The sequence below is a fragment of the Gadus macrocephalus genome, chromosome 14 (assembly GCF_031168955.1).
Source record: "Gadus macrocephalus chromosome 14, ASM3116895v1".
NCBI classification, from domain to species: domain Eukaryota; kingdom Metazoa; phylum Chordata; class Actinopteri; order Gadiformes; family Gadidae; genus Gadus; species Gadus macrocephalus.
This window is the reverse complement of record NC_082395.1, coordinates 4,029,785-4,032,284: the sequence shown is the minus strand read 5'-3', so window position 1 is coordinate 4,032,284 and position 2,500 is coordinate 4,029,785. Positions and strand designations below refer to the sequence as shown.

Sequence of the window (2,500 nt, the reverse complement as noted above, 5' to 3'; positions counted from 1 at the left end):
GGTGCTGAACTTCTCCAGGAACGCTCTGGCCCGGGTCTCCGTGTCCTCCTGGGCCCTCAGGCCCGGGGTGAGGACCGCCACCACCAGCAGCAACATGGCCGCCGCTCCCGCCGCAACCCGTCCTGCTGTCGACATCTCAGCGGGGGGGGGGGGGGGGGGGGAGTTCAGGAGACGAAACACACGAACCGGAGCACTTCTGGTTTTCCCCCAAAACCTTTCGGGGGGGGGTGGCCTCTTGGTGGAGAGGTAACTCAAACTAGTTTGCTACTTGCCTACCCGCACAGAGGAAGCAGCGAGAGCCACGGTAGGGAGGTGGTGATAGTGATGTTCAAGGTGCGTCTGCGTCCACTCTCACCTCAGAGTGAGGATGGCTGGGGCGTCACGGCCCGCTGTTATACAGCCTCAGCTCTTTTATTGTTATTGTTCACGGTGCTGCCTTGGCCTTTGATCGGAGTCGTAACCACACACACACACTGAGGATGTTGTTAAGGAAATGCTGCAAGGACCGTGGTGCGTGTTTAAAAGCTTTGAGCGACTCTGTGCTGATGTTTGTTACTACTAGCTGTGTCATCCAACATTAGAATCATGCCTTTCAACATAAAGCTTTGATTTTCCAAACGTGTTTAAGTGTGTGCACTGTACATGTTTATCTATCTATCTATCTATCTATCTATCTATCCATCTATCCATCCATCCATCCATCCATCCATCCATCCATCCATCCATCCATCCATCCATCCATCCATCCATCCATCCATCCATCCATCCATCCATCCATCTATCTCTATCTGTCTATCCATCAATTTCATGGGTGAATGTTTTGTGTGTGTCTGTGTGTTCTGTGTGTGTGTGTGTGTGTGTGTGTGTGTGTGTGTGTGTGTGTGTGTGTGTGTGTGTGTATGTGTGTGTGTGTGTGTGTGTGTTGGTGTGTGTGTGTGTTTGTGTGTGTGCATGTGTGTGTGTGCGTGCACTGTGCATTCTTGTGTGTGTTTGCTGTAGTAGCAAGGGGCCTTGAACCCATGTCCTGCTGTACATAAACACAGCAGCCATAAAACCATAAACACTACATTATCAAACCACAATCTCAGTCTCAATGGCCAGAAGAGCACTCTACACAAAGTCGGTCGATTAATCGACTCATCATTGAGCCTATAAAATGTCATAAAAAATCGCAAAGGCCCATCATAAGTTACCAGAGTCCAAAGTGATTTTTTACATGTGCTTGTGTTACCTGACAAGCAGCCAAGAAAAGGTGTTTATTTAAATATGATCCAAGACTCAAATAAGTGAAACATTAAGCAGCAAATTGTTTGGTATTTGTATAGAATATTATTACTATTGTAATATTCTGCTGTCCTGCTATACGTTCATGTTTGAATGGCTCATATGACATGTCTGAAAGCTAATGACAAATTTGAATGGCTTATTTCACATGTTTCAATAGCTCAACACACATGTTGCAATGGGTGCAGGAACAACTTAAAGACATGGCGCATCTTATCAGACAACCGGAAAGGTTGACGCAAATGCAAGTCATGAAGGGTGATAAGGCTTCCACTTTATCAAAGTCTCCCTCGCACACACATCCAGCAATCAATACCTGATCCATCCACAGAGTGGGAGACACCAACAGACTGGACACGTTTCCATTGGTGTTCAACAAGTGTGTTGAATGTCTCTTTGTGTACCCTGTTCTCCTGCTATAAATTGTTTCCATTTAAAGGCACCCAGTGCAACTTTCGAGGCTTAAAAATAAACATTCAATTTCTAGTCTTTTTAACACGTAGTAAGTTTCAATAACTCCATACCATTACATACCGACATTCAAGCAGCAAAGATGAGACGTCGTTGTGTGGTGAGAACTGATAGAAAATCGATAACAACAACAATGCCGCCATTTTCTTTATTTTTTGTAACCTACAATAAATAAAGCAGGCTTCCAGTCAATGGAAAAATGGCTTCTCCCCACCGGCGATTGTTGTTGTTTACGATTTTCTATCAGTTCTCACCACACAACGACGTCTCATCTTTGCTCCTTGAATGTCGATATGTAATGGTATGGAGTTATTGAAACTTACTACGTGTAAAAAAGACTAGAAATTGAATGTTTATTTTTCATTGAATGTTTACATAAAGTTGCACTGGGTGCCTTTAATATCGATCGAAGCAAGTTTCTAATACCTAACCAAGTTTCAACAGTGATGACACATGGTGAGATTTTGGATGGATTGTATGAATGCATGTACAGAGCTTTACACTAATTGTATGTTTTGGTTTATTTTTATACTGAAATTGAAATACAATTGTATCTGTGATGGTGGGAAAGGCCAACAGAAGGACTGAACGTATGGTGTGTACTTGTATGGAGACAAAAACAGCATTTATCTATCTCCCAAGAAGTTTCCTCTCCTTGTCCTTGGCTTTGATCTTAATCTTCATAGGTTCATCCTTTGACCCCGGGCATGCCGGTTTTAAATCGTCCTCGTGCCGAAGAGGCTGT

The 2,500-nt window shown here is 43.8% G+C and overlaps 1 protein-coding gene across 2 annotated transcripts in view; it reads right to left on the bottom strand.

Annotated features, from left to right (window-relative positions):
• ace2 (angiotensin I converting enzyme 2) overlaps positions 1-388 on the bottom strand; it is a 12,984-nt gene extending 12,596 nt beyond the window's left edge. For both annotated transcript variants that reach the window (XM_060070737.1, XM_060070738.1), the window contains exons 1-2: positions 238-388; positions 1-204 (exon numbers count right to left, since the gene is read on the bottom strand). The exon at positions 1-204 is cut by the window's left edge and continues 84 nt beyond it. In XM_060070737.1, coding sequence (XP_059926720.1) covers positions 1-135 — 135 coding nt within the window. In that variant the 5' untranslated portion in view covers positions 136-204; positions 238-388. The remainder of the gene's footprint in view (positions 205-237) is intronic.
• Between the last annotated feature and the right edge of the window lie 2,112 nt (positions 389-2,500).